At 42.1% G+C, this 23,631-nt stretch overlaps 1 protein-coding gene and 1 long non-coding RNA gene across 2 annotated transcripts in view; one reads left to right on the forward strand and one right to left on the reverse strand.

Annotated features, from left to right (window-relative positions):
* Positions 1-3,645, reverse strand: part of LOC144303156 (uncharacterized) — a 16,253-nt gene extending 12,608 nt beyond the window's left edge. Inside the window, exon 1 of the long non-coding RNA XR_013370166.1 lies at positions 3,481-3,645. This is a non-coding gene — a long non-coding RNA (uncharacterized LOC144303156). The remainder of the gene's footprint in view (positions 1-3,480) is intronic.
* Positions 1-21,986, forward strand: part of SQOR (sulfide quinone oxidoreductase) — a 27,200-nt gene extending 5,214 nt beyond the window's left edge. The window contains exons 3-9 of the mRNA XM_077880962.1: positions 3,136-3,189; positions 5,476-5,670; positions 7,912-8,121; positions 13,538-13,721; positions 19,690-19,757; positions 20,226-20,404; positions 21,694-21,986. Coding sequence (XP_077737088.1) covers positions 3,136-3,189; positions 5,476-5,670; positions 7,912-8,121; positions 13,538-13,721; positions 19,690-19,757; positions 20,226-20,404; positions 21,694-21,751 — 948 coding nt within the window. The 3' untranslated portion in view covers positions 21,752-21,986. The remainder of the gene's footprint in view (positions 1-3,135; positions 3,190-5,475; positions 5,671-7,911; positions 8,122-13,537; positions 13,722-19,689; positions 19,758-20,225; positions 20,405-21,693) is intronic.
* Positions 21,987-23,631: the final 1,645 nt, after the last annotated feature.

Below are 23,631 nucleotides of genomic sequence, written 5' to 3' on the forward strand. Positions count from 1 at the left end.
TTAAGTTCAAGGGTTTAATTTGAACACCTGTCCCTAGAGAACATTTTCTAGCTTGCATAAATTAATCAACATTCTTTAGCAAATATTTTTTGCCAAAAATTTACCAAAATTATTCCATTCTTAATTAGTACTTTACTCTTTCTTCAAGACTGAATTGAAGGCATTGCTGAAATCCAGATTCAGTGTGTCTCTGACTCTTCCCCGACACAGGGGTATGTTTGTCTGGAGTATGTCCCATAGGCTCTGGGTGGACTGGCCCTTTTTCTTCTCCAGACCTAACCTGGTTCTGGTTCCATTCTGTCTCTTGTTCTGTCCCAGCACACTTTTCTTTCATTTCCTCAAATGCCTCAGCCTCCTTCTTTCCCCAGGACATTTGCACATGCTGAGCTTACCTCTTTTCCTAGCTAACTCTTACTCATCTTTACCTTATTTTTTAAAATTTTTATTTATTTATTTATTTGAGAGAGAAAGAAGCAGACTCCCTGCTCAGCAGGGAGCCCAACATGGGGCTTGATCCCAGGACTCGGGATTATGACCTGAGCCGAAAGCAAATGCTTAACCAACTGAGCCACCCAGGTGCCCCTCTCATCTTTATCTTAGAAATAGCCCTTCAGGAAAGCCTTCCCTGACCTACTAGATTAGGTTGGGTTCCCCCTTGACACTATCACAGCATTCTGTGATTTAGTAATTATTTGTGTGGTTATCTGATAATACCTGTCTCACCCACTAGACTGAGTTCTCGGAGGGGTAGGAACTGTGTCTTTCTGGTTAAATGTTGTATGTCCAGGACCTAGCACAATATGTCGCATAGAAGGTGCCCAGTAAATATTTGTGAGCAAATTGTCTCTCAGTTTATCTGTATAAAATGGGACTAATAAGGAGCACCTGGGTGGCTTAGTCGATTAGACATCTGACTCTTGATTTTTGGTTCAGGATGTGATCTCAGGGTCCTGGGATCAAGCCCTGCGTTGGGCTCTGCTCTCAGTGCAGAGTTTGCTTGTCCCTCTCCCTTTGCTTCTCCTCCTGCTCACTCTCTCTCTCAAATGAATAAATAAAATCTTTTAAAAAATGGGAGTAATAGTATCACTTACTCATTGGGTTGTTCTGAGGATTAAATGAATCAAAATGTGTGAAGGGCTTATTACAATGCCCTGCAAAGTGAGTGCTCAGGAAATTTTACTGTTACTATTTTTAAAAGAACATATGAAAAAAGGAAAAGAAAATAACTTAAGTATCCACTATGTGCCCCCATAGTTCTTGACTACTGACTGAAAGCAGTTTGCAATCTGTGAATCTATGTTGGTGCTCTTTGCCTAAGCTACCAAGAGACACTTGTTTAGTAGATGAGCCCGGAAATTTACAATGGAGGAACATCCTATTTACTAGGTGGTTAGTATCCGGGTTTACTGCCCCCACTTCTCTGTATAAAATTAGAACACTTGCCCCTATTTGGCCTTCTGGAAATGTCTGCACTGTTCTCTGTAATTGCTCCAAAGTCTTGTCTGCAAGTTTTTGCAATTCCTTAGAATTTAAATCATCTGGCCTGGAGACGAATTCATTTAGAAGGCTTGAGGCTTTCTTTTTGTTCTTTATTCTTTTAGGGTTTATTCTCCCTTAATGATTTTTTTTTCCACGATGTTAAGCTTGTCTGTTACTAGTTCTTAAAAATAATCAATATTATACTCTAATTAAACAATCAGGGCACACACAAACCAGAGATTTTTCTTATTGACTGTGTTCGTGTTTTGCCTGTAGATCATCACCCCCAGACCCTATGTCCCATCTGACCTCATATACCTTGAAGACACAACATAGTTCAGTCACGTAGTTAATGGGCCTGGTACACTTTACCATGGAATAAGGAATTTCAGGGCACAGCTTTCTATGGATAGGCAAATCATACACGGGAAGACGTGTGTATGATCCGTCCACTTTGATAAATTACATATTTCACAAACAACTGAAGTCCTCCATCCATCCAACAAATATTACCGAGTTCCTCACTTTAGTTTTGTGACTATGCTAGATTCCAGGAATATAAAGGAGACCTAACCTTTATCCTCTGCTGTATTCAATGTTGTGAGGGAAGACATTATTCCTACATAATGCAACCAGGGCTATAAAGCATCGTGTACACTGTGCTAAGGAAGCTCCCAGAAGGGGCCTGTGGGGAGGGGAATTGAATTATTGGAAGGCCTCATTGTGGAGGTGGCCTTGAAGCCAAGCCTCCTGGATCTCAGGGCTGGACCTCTGCAGAAACTTGATGCCCTTGGCTTTCCAGCCTGAGCCGAGCACTTTCTGGTCTTGGAGTCCTCTCTCTTCAACTGTGACCTGCTCATCTTGCTGCTCTGCTTCTCCTTTTAGTACAAGATTGTGATAATTAATTACAACCCACTACCCCTTTGCTGGACTCCTGACTTTCATTATGATCATTCTCCACCTCCAGTTTTCTAGGCAAGGGCTGTTTCTTTACATCCCTCTTGCTTACACTTTCTGGACTCCCCTTTCTTCTTTCTGATCTTAAACCCACATTCCCTTTGTGATGAATATGGATACTTTGCCCTTGGCAGGACTAATCACAATACCCTTGTTTAAGGAGGGGGACTTTAAGTTCTAAGTAGATCATTAAGTAAGATCAGGTTCATTATATCACATCCTTTTTTTCTATGACCCTCAAAAGAACAGTTTCTCACTTACAATACTACTGGTCCAATCCATATGGCAGGTCACATTTGCTTGGGATTCACACATGACATCATACATGTTAAAGCTGATTGTCTTTTAAGATTAGGAAGGGCTTCTCTCACCCCTCAGCATGAGTAAGTGTTAACAAAAGGACCACACAAATAGTTGTGGCTTCTTTGTATCCCTCTGCACTGTGTAAAAATACAGGAGGGCCTGGCAGGTTATACAATACTGGCGAAGTTCTGAGGCGTGAGAAACAGAAGATGGTGGACTAGTGATGGCAAACGGGAGCATACCTCCCTCCCTGTCCCCTGCCCGTCACCCATGACCTCAAGACATCCACAGTAGAAAATGGAGGCCTGGTGGTGGGACATGGGCCTGGGGCTGAGTTAGCCCTTGGGCTGCCACTTCTGGGATCCTGGTCTAAACTACCATTGTTTTGCTTTGCAGATCTCCTACAAATATCTTATTATTGCTCTTGGGATCCAGCTTGACTATGAGAAGGTACTCTTTTAAACTACTTTTGTGTGACACTGGCCTACTTATGACAAGAGTAAATGCTGCATTTAGTTGCTTTGTATTCCTTTTGACTGACAAGAAGGGGTTCTAAGGGATCCTCTTTTAGTTTTTCTTTACTCAGAAGTCTTTTTATGGTTCTTTAAAAAATTTTTTTAAGATTCTGGTATCGATGATGATATGTTTTAGCTTTAAGGTTTAATCCGAGGTTAGCATGTCCATGTCCTAATGGCGATTCTTGCAAAACAGTAGGCTTTTCTAGATTCCCAAGGAAACTACCTCACTGTGTAGGACTAAGTTGTCTCTTTCTCCCCTCAGCTCCATTGGGTCTCTGCAGCGAGTTGTCAGCCAAAGGGGGCATCCGATCTTTCTTCCTCTGACTCTCCCTGCCTCCCTCTGCTTCAGAGGAAGGGAAGCAACTTGAATTGGATGAGGAGTCATAAACTGCCCTTTGTGACCACTTTCCCTAAAAGGAACTTGGTCACCACTTTATGGCACTTGTTTCCTTAACAACAACCTCTTGTTCAAACTAGAGAAAAGTAATGAAGGAGATAAGAGACCAGCTGTTTGTTTATCTCTCAGAGAGTGCATTTTGCTTGGGAAGTAGGAGGCATGTGAGGAGAACCTGAGGCAGGGACCAGGAGCCTCCCCATCCGGTTTTGTAAGGTTCTAAGTGGGTCTCTCAACCTCATTCTCCTTCAGCTCCCCCATCTGTGTCTAGGAGCCGGCCCTATTTCCCTACCTGCCTCAGAGGCATGAGCAAATAGCCACTGTTAGCATGGGGGGAGATTTCAGAAACCTTAAAATACAAGATGGTTTAGTAATAATGATAATAATAATAATAGTAATTATTGCTGTTAAGACTGCTGATATCACAACTATTTAAAGTTCTCTAGCAGGAGACATGGTGAGTAATCGGAGGAATAGTTTTTTGTTTTTTGTTTTTTTTTTTTACAGTGAGCATTGTAGAGATCATAGCACTGTTTCCTTGACAGCTGAGCAATGGGTGTTGCATGGTCGCCCTATAGTCTAGGAGAACAGCCTAGGAGGGTTCTGAAGGGCCCGTCATCTTTTTTTTTAAGTTTTTATTTATTTATTTGAGAGGGAGGGGGAGAGAGCATGAGCAGGGGGAGTGGCAGGCAGAGGCAGAGGGAGAAGCAGGCTCCTCGTTGAGCAGGGAGCCAGATGTGGGGCTCCATCCCAGGACCCCGGGATCATGACTTGAGCCAAAGGCAGACGCAGAGTCACCTGGGCGCTTGAGGACCAGCCCATCTTACTGACTGGTTTTTGATGGTTCTCTGCTTTTGCTGGAAGAACTGGTAGTTGAGTCTCAACTCAATCTATGCCATCTTCACTGCACTCTACGAACCTTCTAACACCAAAGACTAGTGTCCGGTATTCGTACTAGCAGGAATACACTGCCACTTGTGGGGCACTTCCCATGTAGGTGCCATTTTTCTAAGCACTTTCATATCCTTCTGCCAACAACCCTCCGAAGCAGTTACCTTTCCCCCCATTTTACAGATAATGAACATAAACTCTCAGTGTACGTTAGAACCACCCAGAGAGCCAGGCAGATTTCTGGCCTTGCCCCTGAGCTTCTGAATCAGTAGGTCTGGGTGGCGCCTGAAAAATTGCATTTCTAACAAGTTCCCAGGAAACTGCACTTTGAGACCCACTGGCCGAGAGATATTAGGTAATCTACCCAGGGTCACAACATTTCTAAGTGGAAAAGCTGGGACTTAAGCCAGATATGTGGGGTTCCCAAGTCCATGTTTTTAATTACCTGCCTTCATGGCCTTTACCAAGAGTTTTATTTGGTACAACCTGATAAAGGGTAGTTTATGTTTGTAATTATTGACAATATGGGTCCTGGTTCTGCTTGTCCTCCTTCTTCCCAGTAAGGCAACTGGGTCTCCAAAAAGAAAGTATGGCTGGCTTTTTGTCCTCACTTTGATGGTGGGAAGAGAGATGTTCAAATCATGGTCTGAAGGCCAGGGAGGTACAGGGGTTCCCGTGGGCTGAGTCCATTCTGCAGTTTGGCAGTTTACTCCAGGCACCACAGCCCTGATTGCAGCAGATCCCTCACCCAAGTGCCTGCTCCGATGGGTGTGAGTACTGTGGCCTAATAACTGGACTGAAATACTTGAGAGGTTACAGAAATGGCAGAGAATGAAGGCTCTCAACAAGAGTTTTTGCACTTTTCTTAGAAAATTTGCCCTTGCAAATTTGCGCTTTTGTTAAAAGATAATTTCTTTGTGTAATTTCTTGCAGATTAAAGGCTTACCTGAAGGTTTTGACCATCCCAAAATAGGGTCCAATTACTCAGTGAAGACAGTAGAGAAAACCTGGAAAGCTCTGCAGGACTTCAAGGAGGGCAATGCCATCTTTACCTTCCCAAATACCCCTGTAAAGTGTGCTGGAGCCCCACAGAAGATCATGTACTTGTCAGAAGCCTATTTCAGGAAGGTATGCTCGCTTCCCAGGGATAGAGACAAGGAGGGCAGATGCTGCTAATCCAGGGATGCCAGAATCCCATTTTATCCATATCAAAATACCTTTTTTATTTTGAAATTTTTATTACGTGTGTACAAAATTATATAATTGGAAGTTTATAAAATAGAAGTCACTATAGCCCAATTACTTTAATACAGCTACTGTTATCAATTTGACGTGTCCTGTTTCCTGCCCCATCCATGTGTTGTGTTGTTTTGATTGAGAGAGAGCATGTGGGGGGAGGGAAGGGCAGGTGGAGAGAGAGGATATTTTGCAGGCTGCACACGGAGTGGAGCCTGATGCCGAGCTCGATCTCACAACCCTGAGATCATGATCTGAGCTGAAATCAAGAGTTGGATGCTTAACCAACTGAGCCCCACCCAGGTGCCCCTGTTTTGTTTTGTTTTTTTAATGGTTACAATCATACTATACAAAAATAGATGTACTACTTGGTATTAAATAGTCTTTGTAACATACTTTTAATGTATACATAGAAATCTGTTGGGGAGATATGTTAGAGATTATTGAAATATTTCCATATCGTTGGACAACTGGTTGTACATTGTTTATTTTTTTATATAACAATATCCTCGATTGTTGCCATGCAAGTTCAAGGTTATGAATATTTTCTGGCTCTTGATAAACATCTTTAAAAATACAGTAGGCAAAATGCCAATTTAAAAAATATATATATTTATTTACCTGACAGGAGATGAGCAAGTGAGAGCACAAGCAGGCAAAGCGGCAGGCAGAGGCAGAGGGAGACGGAGAAGCAGGTTCCCTGAGGAGCAGGGAACCTGACACAGGGCTCTACCCTAGGACCCTGAGGTCACAGCCTGAGCTGAAGCAGACACTTAACCAGCCAAGCCACCCAGGCACCCTGCAAAATGCCAATTCTAAAGGCAAACCAAAAAAAAAAAAAAAAAAATGTTGACCTAGAACTTCAGAACTTGGTGGAAAGAATATTTGGGTGGGAACACTAGGCACTCATCCCGTGTGTCAGAGTCAATGTCCAGCTCGAGTACACCTGGCGCAAAGCTGCAGGGAAGCTGCTCTCGCCCTCCTGCCCTTGTGTGGGACGTCACATACCGTTTCTCACAGTGTGGTTGGACCTGCAGCAGTGGCAAGATTCAGAGCAGCCTGTGGTTCTGTGAAGGGATAGGGGAGAGGAGGGGCGGAGCAGGTGGGATGGAAGAGCCACCTGAATGCTTGCTTGGAACTCTCCTCAGGAAACCTTTGCTTGAGTTAAGCAAACCTATGCCACCCCCTGTCCCAACCCTGTGGGGAATTAAGGAACAGTTCAAGTCCTTGTTTCTGTTTCTAAGAAATGTCATTCTGGGTCATGAGAATTATTGGATGGCACAGGCTTTTGAGGTTTTTATCCACCTAACTTCATCCAAATAGTGGGATCTGGGGCACCTGCATGTCTCAGTAGGTTAAGTGTCCAACTCATGATTTCAGCTCAGGTCATGGTCTCAGGGTCATGAGATTGAGCCCCTCTTTGAGCTCCTTCAGACTCCACGCTGGGGGTGGAGTCTGCTTGAGGCTCTCTCTCTCTCCTTCTCCTCCTGCCCCCCTACCTTCTAAAGACAAACAAATAGTGTGAACCAGGTGCACAAATCCTAAAAGGAGCTGAACAAAAGAAAAGCCATTTCTTCCCACCTGGAATGTTCTTTGCAAACTCTTTTCTACCAAGTCTTAGATGGCCAAGAGGAAGTTTCTCTTTCTGGCCCTATAAGCAATTAGGCATCTAGGAGAATCCTAGCCTCTGAAATCTATGAGCAATATGAGTTGTATGAGCCAATGGGACAGGAACTTTGTTCATTGCTGTTCCCACAGCACCTAGAGCACCACCGGCCAACTCTAGGACCTCCTGAAATATTGATCCAGTGGATGAACAAATAAGAATATGAGGAAACAATTCAGCTTGTCTTTCCCTGAACTTGACCTCCCTCTCTGGCCTTCAGCTGAATGGTACCCTCTTTAACCTCTGACTCAAATGCACACTTAGTTGCTGTGTCATTGACAGAAGATAAGTAGGAGGCAGTGAGTTGATTCACACCTCGCCCCACCAGTGCATAGTGATGGAAAAAGCTGGTGAGCTCTCTTCTGAGGGTTTTAATTCTTGTCTAAGGTTTAAAAAAAAAAAAAAAAAAAGGTGGCTGAAGCAATGCTTTGATGTGGGCTCTTGCTGTTCTTTCCTTTTTTTCCCAGACGGGGAAGCGATCCAAGGCCAATATCATTTTCAACACTTCCCTTGGCACAATTTTTGGGGTGAAGAAGTATGCAGCTGCCCTGCAGGAGATCATCCGGGAAAGGAACCTCACTGTTAACTACAAACAAAACCTCATTGAAGTCCGAGCTGATAGACAAGAGGCTGTTTTTGAGAATCTGGACAAACCTGGAGAGACCCAAGTGATTTCAGTGAGTGGCGAGGTGAAGCTGTCAGCTGAACACTGCAGTAGATGCTGTCATCACCATGGCTCCCACCTCCCTGCTTGCATCATTATGCTGGGAGAGGCTGGTTATGATGAGCATATAGGGCCATGGTAGGGGACAAGGTGGATCAAAAGGTGGATGGGGAAGAGAAAGAGGTAAGAGGCAGTGTCCATGCGAGCTGAAGAGTTTATCTACTAGTATCAAGTGAATTTTGATCCTATTTTGTATCTCCATTTTTCTTCCCCCGGGGTCACTCTGAGAAGCCAAAGGTATTTGATGACTTCAGGTCTTGCTTCACGTTCCTGAAGGGCTTCCTTAAATGGAGGATTTGGTGATTGTCTTGATTTACAGAGAAACAGCCCTGCTTGTGGGTTGTTCACAAGTGACAGGGGTGTCTTTCCCCTGGTGGAAGAGGTTGTCTTTAAACTTATCTTTTACCTGTGCACAAAAGGAGACACTTCAGCATTCTTGAAAGGTCTTGCAGAGCCATACCCCAACCTGGAGAAATTGAGCCTCTGTACATGGGCTTGGATTCTGTGTGTCTGGTCCTTCTTCTGTGAAGTGGGAATAATACTTTTGTAGAGGTGTATGAAGATTAAGAACAAGATGTTAAGGCATCTGGAGAAGCACACATGGAAGAATCATTTGTTTATGTCACTCTGGTAAGAGCTGTTAGCAATGAGAAAACAGCTCACAGTGACATTTTATTCATTGAGCAGTTTTAGAGGAATGAAGGGTCCCATAAAAAAATGAATTTTGAAATGAACTAATGACTTACCTTCTCAACATCAAAACTTCACATTTTAAGCTTTTTAGTGCAGGCCTTTTCTAAAATGTATTGCACACGTCTTTCCTTTCTTAAGTGGTGTATCTCAACTATCATTTAAGATGTTACTGATGACTCAAGGTCATAATTTTAAACATTTATTTCTGAATAATCTCAAACTTATAGACATTGCAAAAATAAATACGTTGGATAGCCTTTACCTAGATTCACTTATTATAGAGTTTTACCTTATTGGCTTTATCATTTGATCTCTGTCTCTCTCTCTCCCCACATAGAATAGTATAGAATATAGTAGAATATATTCTCAAAGCATCTAAAGATGAATTATACATCATACATCATAGCCCTTTACCTAAACACTAAGTACTGTAAATCTTAAAGAGATCCTTATTCTCTTACATAAACACAGTACAGTTATCAATTCAGGAAATTTAGCATGGGTACAGTATTTATTTTATTTTTATTTTTAAAGATTTATTTATTTATTTATCTATTTATTTATTTATTTATGAGAGAGAGAGAGAATGAGAGAGGCAGAGACACAGGCAGAGGGAGAAGCAGGCTCCATGCAGGGAGCCCCACGCGGGAATCGATCCCGGGACGCCAGGATCGCACCCTGGGCCAAAGGCAGGGGCCAAACCGCTGAGCCACCCAGGGATCCCCAGTATTTTAAACTACCATTTATATTCTAATTTTGTTGATTGACCCAATAGCATTTATGGTGCTCTTTTCCCTTCAGGGCAGAACCCAGTCAACAGGTAGGAATTGCCTGTAATTGTGATGTCTCTTGAGCATCCTTTGATCTGGAACATCTCCACAGCCTTTCTTTGTTGATATTTTGGAATAATATAGCCCCCCACCTCCAGCACTTTATTTTTTAATAGAATGTTCCTCATTTTAGGTTTATGTTTTCTTGTGATCAGTTTCAGGCTATGCATTTTAGGGTGAAATACTATGTAAGCGATGTCATGTCTTTCTAGTGTATCACATTTGAGAGCACATAGTGGTCACCTGCCCCTCACTGATGATGTTCATTTGGATCACCATTCAAGAGATGGCCCAATTTTCTCCACTGTAATGTTACTACTCTTTTTCTCCCTTGCTACTTATAAGAAGTCTATAGGGAGCCACTTGACTAAACAAACACCCTACTCCCTCATTAAGTTTCCCACTGGATTTACCATCCACTGATGATTTTCCTAATCCAGCCTTTACTATGGCAGTTGCAAAATGGTGATTTTCATAATCAAGCATTCTTTCTACTTTAACAGTAGTCTGTTAGTATTCTGTCTACAAAAGCCTTCCCTTCTCTCTTAATTAACTGGTTATTGGTATGAATTCATGAATCCTGTTTTTACCCCCAATGGTTTATAATTCATTATTGTCTAATTATTTTGGTGCTCACATTGTCCCAGATTTGGTCAGTAGGAATCCTTTCAAGATGGCTCTGCCCTTGGGACGTGTCACCATCATATTTTTGAGCACTTTTTTGGTTTCTGGTGTCACAGAATGTCCCAAGTTCATCTCATATTTGCTTGCCTCAGCTCAGGGTCATAATTTTGAATAGCTTTTGTATAGTTACGCTCCTAGGGCCTAGTGGGGCTAGTTCTCACCTTATAAAATGGTCTCAAACTCCTCTGTGATTTGATTTTTGTGTGTGTCCTTTTTGTACTTTTCCAGTTTTCTTTTCTGGCTGTCAGGCAGTTGTAAGTGGCAGCTTTAGATCTTTAAGCTGCTGCTGCCAATTCCTTATTGACTGGAAAATGAGATCGCCACATTTGTTCAATTCTGTGTAAAGTAAAAGTGAATGGGCTACAAGTGAGGGTGCACAGCATACTTTCATGAGGAAAGTGTATGAGCTTCAGTGCATGAACTTAATTTTGTTATTTGGTTTTTTTTTACTTTGGTTCTCAGCTGTACTGTGGATAGTTGAAGTTGTGGATAGGGAATTGGATAAATAAATGGTTCTTCCAAAGGGTTTGTAAAGAAAAAAAAAATTTGTGTTCTCTTGAATGATAGGATTTCAGATTTTCTTTCCAGACCCAATTCTACCCTTAAAATATCAATTTCAGGGGTGCCTGGGTGGCTCAGTTGGTTAAGTGTCTGCCTTCTGCTCAGGTCCTGTTCCCTGGGGTCTTGGGATCAAACCCCACATTGAGCTCCCGGCCCAGTGGGGAGCCTGCTTCTCCCTCTCCCTTTGCCTTCCACTTTACCTACTTGTTCTCTTTCTCTCCCTCAGAAAATAAATACAGGGCAGCCCTGGTGCCCCAGCAGTTTGGCGCCCGCCTTTGGCCCAGGGCGTGATCCCGGAGACCTGGGATCAAGTCCCACGTCGGGCTCCATGCATGGAGCCTCCTTCTCCCTCTGCCTGTGTCTCTGCCTCTCTCTCTCTCTCTCTCTCTCTCTGTGCCTCTCATGAATAAATAAATAAAATCTTAAAAAAAATAAATACAATCTTTAAAAAATATATGAATTTCAAAAAAATCTACCAAGAGGTGTTAAAGCAGTGGCTCTCAGCCCTGACTGCACACTGGAATCACCTGGGGAGCTTTTAAATGTTCTGATGTCTGAGTCTAACGCTCACAGATTTTAATTAGTTTGGGGGGGAGGGTGAACCGATCATTGGGAGTTTCAACTTCCTTTGATAATTCTCATATACAAGCAGGATTGAGAACCACCACTGTAAAGAATCTTTTAAAAAGGAAAAGATAAGAAAAAGAAGGCCTATAGCCTAACCCCTGCATTGTTCAACAGTCAACTGTAACTTTTTTTTTTAACTGTAACATTTATTTATAGATAAGCAAATGGAAGGTGAAGGTCCATATAATAACATCTGTTTTTCATTGTAAAAGAACCTGTTTCTTCAAGTGAGAGCTTCTAAGGCGGTCACCTTCAGGTCTCATGTGTCAGAATTGCTAGGAGATTTTGTTAAAGTACAGATTCCTGTGCTTACGCAGACCAGCTGTATTGGAATCTCAGGGTGGTGGGACCCAGGAACCTGCATTTCCCACAAGTCTCCCAAATGCTCCTTACAAACATTAAAGTTTGAAAACCACTATTCTCAATAGATGATGTTAATGAAGGAGAACTAAAGTTATTTATCGTACGTGATTTGTGGGAATAATGAATAAAGGACAAGCTACAGCTAAATGCCTGTCAATTTTCAATAAATCTATAAAGCAGACCTTAGTATATCTTTTGTAGGATGTTAGCTCAAGTAAACCTTCATGTCCTTCTGATGATTATATGGAAATATTTAACTTTCCTTTTTAGCAAAGATCTACGGAATTCACGTGTACTTGTGAAATTTAAGCACATTAATGCCAATAGATAGAGATGACTCTGGTGAGATTTTTACCCTCAGCTAAAAAAATAAGTGGTTCTAGTTAACTATAGAAAAACAGACATAGCCTTAATAATTTGGTGGATGATGGTTGTTGGCCATTTCATACATTATCCTACAGAATTGCTCAGTCTCCACGTTCATGAACAGAGCCAGGCTCAGGGACTTGTGCCTGTAAAGAATCACCCAAGATCACCTTCAGAAGAACACTGGCCATTGACAGCACTGTTTTACCTCAAGGCTACCCATGCTTATAATTGTTTGAGAGTGGAATTAAATACAAGCCACCTCCTTAACTCCTTCCACTGTCAAGGATTGCCAAGCCCTGATTAAGGCATGGTCCTCCTTGCGGAAACCAGGAGCTTTGACTATCACAAGATTGGGATTGTCGTGAGATGCTGAAGTTTTCACCTTAATGAAATGTTTTGGGACCCTTAAATAAGTTTGAAATTTTGACATGGAGTTTATAAATAAAAAGAATAAAAAGGATAAACTACAAAAATATTTTGTAAACAAACAAAAAAGAATTACATAAAAAAATTAAATGAACTATCCAAATTGATCAGGGTGGGTTAGTGCAGTGCTGCCAAGGGTAATGTTGCTGTAGGTTTTTCTGGGGAAAAAAGAAAAAAATCCACCTTGTCCCCTATACTGTTCGGTAAACCCTTTACTGAAACAGATTCCTCTCTCCTCCAAAATGCTAGCTAATATTCTCACCACCCTTTCTTTCACATTAAATTGGCATGTCGGTGATTTCCTTTATGTATCGAGAGTCTGCCTATGTTTGGAAATGATGCTCACTCACCGGCTCCGAACACAACCTTCCCAGGTTTCAGGGACTCTGCGCAGAACTTTTTTGCAGAATAAAACCGAGATACCGGACTTTACAAGTAGACAGCTGAGAACCAGGGAGAGAGCAACTGAGAAACACCATTGTCTTGGCTTTAGTAATACTAGCAACATCAGTGGGTTCTTTCAGAATGTTAGTGAGGATCATTGCAGTGTTTCTGATTTTCCCCCACCTCCTGCCCAGAAGGTTTGTGTCCACTCCTTACGGAGAGGCCACCTCAAGCAGAATGGTTAGTTGTTTTATCACCATGCTGCATGGGAGCACTGAAGGGCCGGGAGAGGGCGTGGATCAGTACAAACACAGTGTCCAGGGCGCCACGCAGCTGTAGTACAGTGTATGGGTAAGGGAGATCGGGGCACAGCTAGTGGGGCTGTAGAAATACTGGAAAAAACACAAATTTGGATGCTTTCCTTCTTTGTAGTATGAAATGCTTCATGTGACCCCACCAATGAGCTCACCAGATGTCCTCAAGGCGAGTCCTGTGGCTGACGCTGTGGGTTGGGTGGACGTGGATAAAGAAACTCTTCAACACAAGAAATACCCAAATGTGTTTGGGATTGGGGACTGCACTAACCTTCCCACGTCGAAGACCGCTGCTGCTGTAGGTAAGAGAATGAACTATGACTCGTATTCTCCCAGAATGATGTCACCCTGAGGCACCAACATAACAAAAATAAGGCTTGGCACAAGCGGCATTCCATTAATAAGGAAGCTTTTGTGGCCTAAAAATGACGTTAGCCTCCCTGATACAGAAGCCAAGTTGTCTGTGAACTTACTATCAAGTAAAGAAGAAAGAGGAGCATGACCTCATCTGCCTTTTTTTTAGGTTCGAGTAGTTGTTTTCAGGGGACAAGGCGTTAGGGAGAAGGTAGCACTTCTCCAGCTCTCTGGAATTCTCTTACTTCTCATACTGGCACTCTCGTATCCGTGGCCTTTTTTGCCTGTGACACTAGGCAGGTTGGCTGTTTTTCTTCTGCTTGAAACACCATAAAGCTGGGGAAGTATTTGTTTCCACAAGAAACACATGCAAGTCAATGAAAGCTTGCAGACCAGAAAATTGTTCTGTTAGGACAAATACAGTGGAGCGTGCCCTGATTGGTACATGATTAAGGCCTTAGCCTGGAAAACTAAATTCTTTACCACCACGTTCTGCACTAGCAGTGATGAGGAGAATTGAGAATTGCCTTTTAGATGCTGTCCTCTACAGACAGGAACTGTCTTCTCCAGATGCTGTAAAACGCAGACAATTCCTGCTGCTGGGGATGAGAGTGTTTTGTGTGAATTGCACACCTGCAGAACGTGTTGTGTTATTTTCTTTTTGTGTGTGTCTGTGTGTGTGTGTGTGTTATTTTCACTATTGCAGCCTAAGAAGGGCTTTCCAGGAGACCCACTGAATGTCTTTTTCATTATTAATAATAATTTCCCCCCAACTTTTTACTTCAAAAATCTCAAACCTGTGAAAAATTTGAAGGAAAGTACAATGAATATTCATATTACCCTTCAGATATTTACCAGTTGTTATCTTTTGTAACATTTGCTTTATTACTCTTTGGACATTTTTTTACTGAGTCATTTAAAAGTGAGTTTTGGGGATCCCTGGGTGGCGCAGCGGTTTGACGCCTGCCTTTGGCCCAGGGCGGGATCCTGGAGTCCCGGGATCGAGTCCCACGTCGGGCTCCCGGCATGGAGCCTGCTTCTCCCTCCTCCTGTGTCTCTGCCTCTCTCTTTCTCTCTATGTCTATCATAAATAAGTAAATAAATAAATCTTTAAAAAAAAAGTGAGTTTTTTTTTAAGACTATTTATTCACGAGAGAGAGAGAGAGAGAGAGAGAGAGAGGCAGAGACACAGGCAGAGGGAGAAGCAGGCTCCATGCAGGGAGCCCGACGTGGGATTCAATCCCGGGTCTCCAGGATCAGGCCCTGGGCTGAAGGCGGCGCTAAACCACTGAGCCACCCGGGCTGCCCTGAAAGTGAGTTTTGACATAGTAATACTTCACCCTCAGACACTTCGACCTGCATCTCTTAAGAAAAAGGACTTTCTCCTCTATATCCATGAGACGATTATCATGTCCAAGGAATTGAACACTGTATTATCTCATATTAATAGTCTTTTATACAAGCCAGTTTAGATTTCTCTAGTTTTTGTAAAAATGGCCTTTATTATCTTCTCCCCTTAAATCCATGAGCCAGTTAACACTACACTGGATGTCATGTCTCTTTGGCTTCCTTTAATCTAAAACAGGCCTTCTGACATTCGTTTTATGACTTTCACAGCATTGGCATTTTTGAAGAGTTGGTTGTCTTGTAGAACATCCCATAACTTAGAATTGTCTGGTTGCTTTCTTAAAATTAGATTCAGGTGATCCTGAAGGGTAAGACCCTCCACACGTGAGGCTGTGTTCCTCCCACTGCCTCACTTTAGTAGCCTGCCATGTTAGCTTGTCTTGTCCTTGGTGAAGCTGGATTTCTCTGGGTGAAAGGATGCCTGTGGGTTCTTTCCGTTGTAATGATGTCTTTTCTCTTTGTGATTTATAGGTAGACTGTGGGATGGTACTCTACATTTAGGTTTCTCTTAATGTAACCTGCTGAATTTCTGTGTGAAAAATGCCTGTGGATGCATGTGAGGTCCAGATTACCCAGTTTGTGGCTGACTTCAAACATTTCATTCACTGTTCTGAATAGATAATATTAAATATGATTATACAAAAAGTTATAAGTGAGAAATCTAGCTCCTGGCCTTGCTTTGCATTTGCTCTGCTTCTATGTTCCTCCTGACTATGTAGAGAGCATCCTTATTATTTTTACATCTGTTTTTTTCCAGTCTGTATTCTATTGTATGGTTGCTCAAGAATTTACTTAATGAGTCTACTCTGAATTTATATTTGTGTGGTTTCCAATACATTTGTATTTCTTTTTTTTTTTAAAGATTTTATTTATTTATTCATCACACACACACACACACACACACACACACACACACACACACACACAGAAGCAGAGACACAGGCAGAGGGAGAATCAGGATCCATGCAGGGAGCCCGACGTGGGACTCGATCCCAGGTCTCCAGGATCAGGCCCTGGGCCGAAGGCAGCGCTAAACTGCTGAGCCACCCGGGCTGCCCACATTTGTATTTCTTTTTGTTTTAAAGATTTTATTTGGGGATCCCTGGGTGGCGCAGCGGTTTGGCGCCTGCCTTTGGCCCAGGGCGCGATCCTGGAGACCTGGGATCGAATCCCACATCGGGCTCCCGGTGCATGGAGCCTGCTTCTCCCTCTGCCTATGTCTCTGCCTCTCTTTCTCTCTCTGTGACTATCATAAATAAATAAAATTAAAAAAAAAAAATAAAGATTTTATTTATTTATTTGAGAGAGAGAGAGAGAGAGTGAGCTTGTGCAGGAACACACAAGCAGGGGGATGGGCAGAGGCAGAGGGAGAAGCAGGCGCCCCGAGGAGCAGGGAACCCCATGCAGGGCTAGATTCTAGTGATCCCAGTCCTGGGATCATGACCTGAGCCAAAGGTAAATGCTTAACCGAGTGAGCCACCCAGGTGCCCCTCAATCCATTTTTATTTCAAACAGTACTGCAGTGAATTGCTTTTATTGTATTCATGTTAAATGCATATATATGTCATTTCAATAGTGACAAAATAACAGACGTCCCAGTGTTCCCCAAGTGGATCTACATTTCTCATTAGATTCCCTTCCCCAGGTGTTCTGAGTATCCCTAGCAAGGCTTGCACTTGTTTCATAACCCATCCTTGTTTTTACTTGCCACCCAACCAGATGTCTTGCCTCATTCCAGACCACTATGCTGCTGTGAGTGAGACCCCCATCTCGCCACACTGAGTCTAGCTTTCCCATGGCTCATGCCTCTTTCTCTTCCACAAGATTCTCCCTTAATTACCCACACCACAATCAAGACCAGGATGTGAGCTTTAACAAAAGTTAACAGAAGGTTTGGCCATGACAGAAGGGGATTATAATACAGGAAAACCCCACAACTTACATACACTTTCATACACAGCACACCCTTAAACCTGGACAATGTGACTACTTCCTGGGTCCCAACATCTCTGCAGGTGACACCTACTGGCCATTGTTTCTCCTCTTCTGTTGGCCTTGATGCTCTGCTGCAGAGTCCTCCTTGGGTCTTCTCAATAAAGATTCCAAACTCTACATGGCTCTCAAAGGGTAACAAAGTTTTCCAAAATGGAAATAGGATCTTTAGAGATGTCAAAACAATGAGGGCATCCAGTTTTTATATATATATATATAAATAAATATATATAAATATATTATTATATATTTTTATATAAAATATAATTTATATAATATATATTATATATTGTATATATAATATATATTTATAAATATTATATATAAATATATTTTCTATATAAATGCATATATAATTTATATATTGTATATAATTATATATCATATTAATAATTATATTATATCATATATAATATAATAATTATATTACATATAATTATGTTATATATTATATAATAATATAATTAATATTGTATTATTACAATATTAATATAATTATTATAATATAATTATTACAATCATATTAATATTATAATTATTATAGTATTATTATATAATATAATATAAATAATATATATAAAAGAATTTCAAGCAGATTCCCAGCTGAGCATAGAGCCAGACATGGGCTCAATCTCATGACCCTGAGATCATGACCCCAAGATCATGACCTGAGCTGGAGTCAAGAGTTGGATTCTTAACCAATTAAGCCACCCAGGTGCCCCAGCCCATTTATATTTTTAAGCAGAGTTATTTACTCATTTTTTGGAACCTCCTCATTTTGGGAAAAAAATTTATTGCTCTTTCGATTTGGGCATCAGCAAGCTATACTCTGCTGGCCAAATGCATCCTGCTGCTTTTGTACAGCTGGCTAGGAATCATTTCTATTGGTTAACATTTGTAATCAATTTGATGATAGGGACTACTGAGGTTTGGGAAAAGAATTCCATTCTTCTCACTAGTAGGCCTAGATCCCCAAGTGGATCTACATTTCTCATTAGATTCCCTTCCCCAGGTGTTCTGAGGGAAAATTACATTCCCCATTACATTTCCCCATTTTGTAAAACATTACAAAAAATAATTTTTATATTTTGGATTTCATTAATAAAACTTTGTTTTCTTTCTTGTTACATAATATTTTTTATATTTACCTCTGGGCCCACAAGTGTAAAGTTTTCCTTTATTTTATTATTATTATTATTATTTTTAGAGAAGGAGTGAGGGACAGAGGAAGAGGGAGAGAGAGAATCCTAAACAGACTCCATGCCCAACACAGAGCCAAACGGGAGAAAAGGGAGGCTTCATCTCACGACCCTGAGATCATGACCTGAGCCAAAATCAAGGTTTGGACACTTAACCGACTGAGCCACCCAGGCACCGCGGTAGAATTTTCCTTTGCATAAGAAGTTTGTTGACTCCTGATTTTGGAGATCACAAAACAACGGCTTTAATGAGCATTTTACAGTATAAACATAACCCATCTTTCTTCAAAAGTAAATCTAGTTTTCCACCTGGAGAGACACAAACTGCTTGAATTTTTATTTTTATTTTTTTAAAGATTTCACCTATTTATTCATGAGATACACAGAGAGAGAGAGAGAGAGGCAGAGACACAGGCAGACAGAGAAGCAGGCTCCATGCAGGGAGCCCAATGCAGGACTCGATCCCAAGACTCCCAGGATCACGCCCTGGCCAAAGGCAGGTGCTCAAACGCTGAGCCACCCAGGGGGCAATCCTGATTATTCAAAATTGAACACACAGGGATTAGCTGATATTATTGCTAGTATTTCAGGTGTTAAAAATGCTATTATGTTCATATTTTAAAAGTTCCTCATATATCAGAGATACACACGAAATATTTATGGGTGAATGGTTATGATGTTTGCTCTGAAAACACTCCAGAAAAAAAAAGTGCCATTTATGATGGGATAGAGTTTGAATGTTTTCATAATAAAAAGAGCAGTCTCTCTAAAAAAAAAAAAAAAAAAAAAAAAAAAAAGAGCAGTCTCCCACTCTTGCCATCTAAAACCAAAAACATCTGTCTACCTGTCTGACTGTATCTGGTCCAGGCTTAGCCAGAGCATTCCAGTACAGAGGAAAGCTAACTGTTTGGCCTAATTGAATATACCTGGGGCGGTTGAGGCTGTCTGAACAAGGACAAAAGGATATCTGAGTAGTCTGGGGGATTCTGGATGCACAGTCCAAGTTGTCAACCACTGACTCCTAGGAGTAGGAGGACTGGGTTTGGGGGAGGGCCATCCTTACCCTCTCGCTCTCTCTCTCTCTCATGTTTGGAGAGAACTGGCTCTTGAGTTTCAAACTTAGAGGCATCTGTGTGGCCCTTTGATGAATTAAGGAACCCCTCCTGGTAGCCAGAACTTCAAGAGGTAAGGTGAGCCATGTTCTAGTTAAAATTTAGAGGGACAGGGAATGGAGGCTTCTTGTTTGCATTTATTTGCAAATTAGTTTTCTTTGAAAACCGGAGTGCTTATCTTTCTGACTTTTCCATTTCTCTTATAGCTGCCCAGTCAGGAATACTTGACAGAACAATTTCTCTGATTATGAAGAATAAAAAACCAACAAAAAAGGTTTGTATGCCTCATAAAAAAGCCCTGTCTCTATCATCTCCTATTCTTCATGAAAGCAGTGTTTTCCCACAATTCTGCCACTTTTTTAAAAAAAGATTTTATTTATTTATTCATGAGAGACAGAGAGAAAGAGAGGCAGATGGCAGACACCTAGACAAAATGAGACGCAGGCTCCATGCAGGGAGCCCGATGTGGGACTTGATCTCGGGACCCCGGCATCACACCCTGGGCTGAAGGCAGGCGCTGAACCTGCTGAGCCACTCAGGTGTCCTCTGCCACTTTCTTAATATGGGCACTTTAATTTTTGTCTTTAGTATATATTTTTGTATAGAATTTGCATTTTTTCCTGTGCAAAAAATTAAAATAGACAAAATTGCAACTATTTAGAGTAAATAATACATTCTAAGGTATTTATATAATACCATGAAAAAAAGCCACTTTCCAACTTGATCTCGCATGCAAATATAGTATGATGGCTACACCTCGTGTCCACTGGTGACTGGCTACAACCGTGTGATTCTTGCGGAATTCGACTACAATGCTCAGCCGCTGGAAACCTTCCCCTTTGACCAGAGCAGGGAGCGACTTACCATGTACCTCATGAAGGCTGACCTGATGCCTTTCCTGTACTGGAATATGATGCTAAGGTAAGGTCATCACTGAGGGTAGAGACACGTCTCACTGGCGTGTGCCCGGTGGTTATATCAAGGAGGCCTGGGTAGAGGAGAAATCATGACCCAAACCAGAACTGGTGGATGGGATCTGCTTTGTTGTGTAGTTTCTTGTGGATTAGTGATGGCAGCTTATAAAGGATCTGAAGCCTCAACCGTACTTGGTGAGAAAGAGGCTGCTCTGGGTGAGGAAAGGGGGTGATCCTGTATCTGCCAGTCACAGAGGGAGGCAGCCTCTTCATTTTTGGCAGTGACCAAGTCTTCTGTTTCTTGTGCCCTGGCTCGCTCTTGCTGCCCGATTAATAATAAAAATAAAACTAAAAATAAAATAATGATAATAATAATAGTAAATCACTTTCATGTGTCAAGTCCTTTTTCATCTGCCGCCTTTTATTTTTATTGTGTTCCAGGAAAAATAAAACCTAGTGATTAAGAGCATAAGCTTTGGAGTCAGACTTGTGTCTGAGTCCTGCTTCTGCCATTCTCTAGCTGTGTGTCCTAGGGCAAGTTGCTTAAACACTCTATGATCAAGTTTCTTATCTGCAAAATGAAATTAACGTTGCCTCACAGGATGAGGATTAATGAGATGACACATAGAAGGATAGCTACATAGAAGGCATTCAAGAAGTAAATAGAGCAATAAAAAATTAATTGTTCCTCTTTGTCTTTGGCAATTTAACTATCTCCGAACCCTTAGGAGATAGTTAAGTCAGGGTATGTACACTAGTGGCTTTCAACCAGGGGCGATTTTGCCCCCTAGGGGACATTTGGCAATACTGAGAGATGTATTTGTCACCACTGGGAACATCTAGTGAGCAGAGCCCAGAGATGTTGCGAAACATCCTCAAAGGCACAAGACAGTCCCACAGCAAGGAAATATATCTGGTCCAAAATGTAGTAGGGCACTGACCTACCTATACTTAATTTGGGAGCAAATGAGAATACAGAGGATTGCAGTTTGTATGTAGTAGAGGCTTCAGGCCAGTTTGCTGAATTGAGTCCACATGTTCAGAATCCTATAGCAAGTCTTTGTCAAAGCCGGGATCCAACGTAGGTTGTCCCCTGCTGGTCATGGGATCTTTCTACTATTACTACTACTACTACTACTACTACTACTACTACTACTTTCTTCTACTAGACAAGTCTTGCTTTATGTGCTGAGAAGCATGTGCTTTGAGCAACCTGGCTTCCCTTTCAACTTCCTGCTGCTGAAGTCACCCTCATCTTTTCCAGTGCAAATAATCTTCTTCGGTCATTTCTTCCAGGGGTTACTGGGGAGGACCAGCATTTCTGCGCAAGTTGTTCCATCTGGGGATGAGTTAAGGATGGTTTCTGAACCCCAGTCGCAGTTGCTGATTGATCAAGAGCAGCATGAAGAACTTAAAACCTAACCCCGCTCGAAGAATTTACTGCTGGATCATGGTGACCAAATGGCTCCCTTTTCAGTGCTCTGGATAGCCACCATGTGGTCTGCCCAGGATGAGTTTGATTCTTTGGAAATATTCAAATGAAACAGTAGATTTCTATTTTTTAAATAAAAGCTTGCCATTGATTGAGATTCTATGAGACCATTTTTTAAAAAAGATTTTATTTATTTAAGAGAGAGGGAGAAAGGGAGAGAATGAATAGGGAGAGGGGCAGAGAGAGAGAAGCAGACTCCTTGCCTAGCAGTGAGCCTGAAAAGGCTCCATCTCAGGACCCTGGGATCATCACTTGAGCTGAAGGCAGATGCTTAACCAACTGAGCCACCCAGGGGCCTCTATGAGACAATTTTATCTTGACTAGCGGAATGAAAAGTTATAGCAGTTGGGAGCAGAAGTTGGTGGTGGGAGCTTACCTGTTATCTACTGTAAGTGTTCCAGTGAGCTGGCCTAATTTCACCAGAGCCTGTTTGGATTCACAGAAAAGTCACTCCAGGGAAAATATTGTTTCAAACGATGTGTGTGACAGGCCTGAACACGTGATGCTTAAGACTTCTCTGCAGGGGTATAGTGGCTGCTGCCCCTTGGCTCTGCCACCATGTTTGTGCTGAGGCCACACCTCCTCCAGGCTAATAACTGAGTGCTGGCCCATCACTGGTGGATGCGGCTGGCTCCATGATTTCCCATCAACCTAGCTGAAACGGCCTTAGAACTGGGTCGCCAGAGGTTCTCTTTCCCTGATCCTCCTACCCTCCCCTCTTCCTCTCTCAGGCACCCCTCCTGCATCATGGTCTAAGAGTCCACCCTTCTTCTCCCCTTCCTTCTCCTTTAGACTTTCCAGACATTTCCTCTGCTGAATCTCTTGCAAATCTTACTCTTTCATAGCCCCTGATTTTCAGGGAACTCCTGCACATTGAGGGTAGGGTAAGAGGAATTCTGATGTGTGTGGTGAGCATTTGTTCCATTCAGTCCCAATTTTGGCCAGTAGAATTTTGAATGTGTTTCCATTGGAAATATTGCAGGAAATAGTTCACTTATTTGAAGTTCAGCAGTGGCTTCAAAGTCATTTGTTTCCAATCCATTTATTTGTAGAAACTTCCAGTCTCAGTTCAATCTGGTATTTTAAGGCTTTGTACATTTCATATTTATTTATGAACTCCACAAAGGGAAATGCATAGCGTCTAGGCCATGCCTTAGATTACAGTCGTTCAGGGTTCAAACCTAAACAGTTACCTAGTTTAGGTAACAGTGTAAGCTAGGATTACCAAGTCTCTTTGGTTTCCTGGAGTGACAGTCATCAGCAGATGACTTGAGAAACTGCTCAGGCATTCATTCATTCATTAATTCAACAAATATTCACTGAGCATGTACTACCTGCCAAGCACTATTTTGGCCCAGGAGATACTTTTGTGGTTCATGTGATGGTTTCCTCATCTTTTCCTGGGTTGCCAGGGGGCTGGCTGGCTGAGGCCTTGGTTGGTTGGGAAGTAGACTTTCTTCAGTGGCCCATATTCGGGGAGAGAACAGAGCCCCACTCCAGCCACGGACCCCAGCAATAGGAGTTGGAAGATGTTTTCTGTGGTAACAACACATCTGGCTTGTCTGTAGTATTCCTGTTTAACATCTGTTATCCTGGCATGGCTGTTAATAGTGCTTGTTCGTGGGGGGCACCCACCCCCTCCCAACCCACCCCAGTCCTAGGATGGGAGAGCAGAACCACAAAAGACGCTCCTCACCTCATTTGCAGTCACGGTACTCGGGAAGCAGGCAGTGGTGGGATTA

The sequence above is a fragment of the Canis aureus genome, chromosome 32 (genome assembly GCF_053574225.1).
Source record: "Canis aureus isolate CA01 chromosome 32, VMU_Caureus_v.1.0, whole genome shotgun sequence".
Classification (NCBI taxonomy): Eukaryota; Metazoa; Chordata; class Mammalia; order Carnivora; family Canidae; genus Canis; species Canis aureus.